The following is a 2,907-nucleotide window of genomic DNA, read 5'->3' on the forward strand; positions in this document are numbered from 1 at the left end:
CCTTGTATCACTCACATGTGTGTACAGCTTCTCCACACCCGCTGAAGCCAGTCGCCCGCTCGTGGTGCTCCTTGATCACTCGGGGCAGCTCCTCGAGCGGCACCACGGGGCACCACCGCCACTCTCCGCTGCGCTTGACGCAGCGGCACAGGATGTCCTGACCGCCAGCGCCCTTCAGCACCTGGAAGAACTGCAGCACCTTCTTGCTGTAGTTCTTGGCGCCGCCCTGCACTGCCGCCCCCCCTCCCGCACCCCGCCGCCGCCGGCCTGAGGGCGCCTGCTGGTCGCCCTGCTTGATCCGGATGATGCCCTCTACATCTGACTTAGTGAGAAACACATTCTTGGCGCCGCTTTGGCGCCGTTCTAAGGCATAAAGGATGACAGGTTGGTTCATAATTTTAAATTTGCGGCAGCTGCGGGGTGCGGGAGGGGAGAAATAGAAGCCTTAGAGACTCTGAAAGGCGAAGGAAAGGGAGGGATCGCGGGAGAGAGCGTGCCTGATGAGCCAGACGAATCGGGGGAGGTGCCACATCAGCGGGCAACACATGCCATGGCATGGGCTGTCACATCATCTGCATCTTCTCCAGCCGGCATTCCACGGCAACCGTGTACCAAGTTTCCGAGGCAGAAAGCGTTGCGCTTGGGGCACAGGTCCGGATCCGGCGGGACGTGCAGCAGAATGGTCGGCCGGCCTCCACCACCGCAAAGCGCTGTGCAACTGGGAGTAGGTGAGCAACGTCGAGTGCACACCTGAACTCACCCGAATCCACGCACTCACCCAGCCGGCCTTCCAATTTGCGGCCTCCCACGGAGCGCGCCGCGCGACTGCTGGGCATGCTGGCGGCGGCATGCTGGCGGCCCACGTTTCATCTCGCCATCGCGCGAGGGATCGCTATCCCTGCCTCCCTCGCACGCGTGCGATTGCCATAGGCCCGCGCGCTCAATTCGAGTTGCCCACTCCCCCCTGATTGCTCGCTGCCTCTCAAATTCGGCTTGATCTGCTGCCGATCTAACACCCTTGAGCTATAGATTGGTGGGGTGTGCCGGAATGTCGATAGCAAAACCGTGGAACGTCTGCCCTGCTGGGAGTAGTGTCCTGCGGCGCCCGTCTGCTGTGCTCCCTGGCGGGGTGCTTTTCTGTTAGCATGGCGTAAATTTATAGGTTGCCTGTGCACATGTGTAGATCAGGTCAGGAAAGGCTTATGAGGGGAAACGCAGCAGCATGGCTGCATGCAGGGTCAGGAAACGCTGAAGGGAAGTCTGCGCGCGCCGCTGGGCGGTGCTGCGTCCTGCGTCCGCCAGGCGCCGCGAAATGGCAATGGGATAACTGCGACAACCCCATGTGCAGCGCTGTGCGGCGCTGCTCGATGCAATGAGTGTGTGAAGGGCACTGTGTGGGTGGAGAGCATTAATGCATTGGGCCAATTGGATCGGGCAATGCCAGCGGCGGCTGGCGCCGGCGCTGGCGCAACTGTGCACATGTGTAGATCAGGTCAGGAAAGGCTTATGAGGGGAAACGCAGCAGCATGGCTGCATGCAGGGTCAGGAAACGCTGAAGGGAAGTCTGCGCGCGCCGCTGGGCGGTGCTGCGTCCTGCGTCCGCCAGGCGCCGCGAAATGGCAATGGGATAACTGCGACAACCCCATGTGCAGCGCTGTGCGGCGCTGCTCGATGCAATGAGTGTGTGAAGGGCACTGTGTGGGTGGAGAGCATTAATGCATTGGGCCAATTGGATCGGGCAATGCCAGCGGCGGCTGGCGCCGGCGCTGGCGCAACTGTGCACATGTGTAGATCAGGTCAGGAAAGGCTTATGAGGGGAAACGCAGCAGCATGGCTGCATGCAGGGTCAGGAAACGCTGAAGGGAAGTCTGCGCGCGCCGCTGGGCGGTGCTGCGTCCTGCGTCCGCCAGGCGCCGCGAAATGGCAATGGGATAACTGCGACAACCCCATGTGCAGCGCTGTGCGGCGCTGCTCGATGCAATGAGTGTGTGAAGGGCACTGTGTGGGTGGAGAGCATTAATGCATTGGGCCAATTGGATCGGGCAATGCCAGCGGCGGCTGGCGCCGGCGCTGGCGCAACTGTCAAAGGTGAAATTAGTCCCCTGAAGTTAGTCCCCTGAAGTTAGTCCCCTGAATGGCCTCAAACATGCCTCCCCGGCATCCACGACGCTCCAAGAGCTCTTGAAACCCCGAATTGTGGCCAGTCTGCGAACTTGCCGTGTCAGTACGGTATAGTTTGTGCCCCAGGCCCAGCCTAATTGCACTCGTATGCTAAGTCGTCGCTGCACGAGGGGCATTGTGAGGTGCGGCGTGAGGGCTGAGCCAGGGTGGCTGGCGATTAGTGTGTGCGTGGCGGCGCTGCCGGCGGGCGGGCGAGCTGAGTATGGGCGGACTCGGGCGGGGTGCAAGCAAGCTGCCGGCCACGGCAGCAAGTAGGGCAGCGGCGGGCGGGCGCACCAACTGCCGCTTTTGCACTCGCTGCCGTCGTAGCAGGAACTCCCGGGGCCACCCAGCTGGGGCCGGGAGGTGCACATGTACCAGTCGACGGCGCTGCAGGGGAGGGTTGTGTTGGGTTGGAATTGGCGAGCTGGGAGAATTGCGAGGTGCGGGGGTGCGTACGCGTGGCATGCAGCAAGCCTGGGACGCAGCCGTGCCCGCCGGTGGCGCGCACCAATATCCGCTTTGGCACGCGTCGTCGTTCTTGCAGGACGCGCCCTCAGTCAGCTTGGCGCACTTGCGGTCGGCCGCGCTGGCGTGGGTGCGGGCGGACAGGAGGGTGGTGAGTGGGTGCGGGTGGCACTAGTGGCCACAATGGGTGACCGCAGCACATCCCGCCGGCGGATGAGGCCCAGCATGGCAGCAACAGAAAGCGAGCACGGGGGGGGGGAGGGGGGGGGGGGGGGGCAA

At 63.1% G+C, this 2,907-nt stretch overlaps 1 protein-coding gene across 1 annotated transcript in view; it reads right to left on the reverse strand.

Moving 5' to 3' along the window:
- Positions 1–836, reverse strand: part of CHLNCDRAFT_56488 (hypothetical protein) — a gene marked incomplete at its 5' end in the record, with an annotated part of 7,955 nt that extends 7,119 nt beyond the window's left edge. Inside the window, 2 exons of the mRNA XM_005852024.1 lie at positions 16–413; positions 751–836. Coding sequence (XP_005852086.1) covers positions 16–413; positions 751–836 — 484 coding nt within the window. The remainder of the gene's footprint in view (positions 1–15; positions 414–750) is intronic.
- Between the last annotated feature and the right edge of the window lie 2,071 nt (positions 837–2,907).

This window comes from Chlorella variabilis (assembly GCF_000147415.1).
Source record: "Chlorella variabilis unplaced genomic scaffold CHLNCscaffold_1, whole genome shotgun sequence".
Classification (NCBI taxonomy): Eukaryota; Viridiplantae; Chlorophyta; class Trebouxiophyceae; order Chlorellales; family Chlorellaceae; genus Chlorella; species Chlorella variabilis.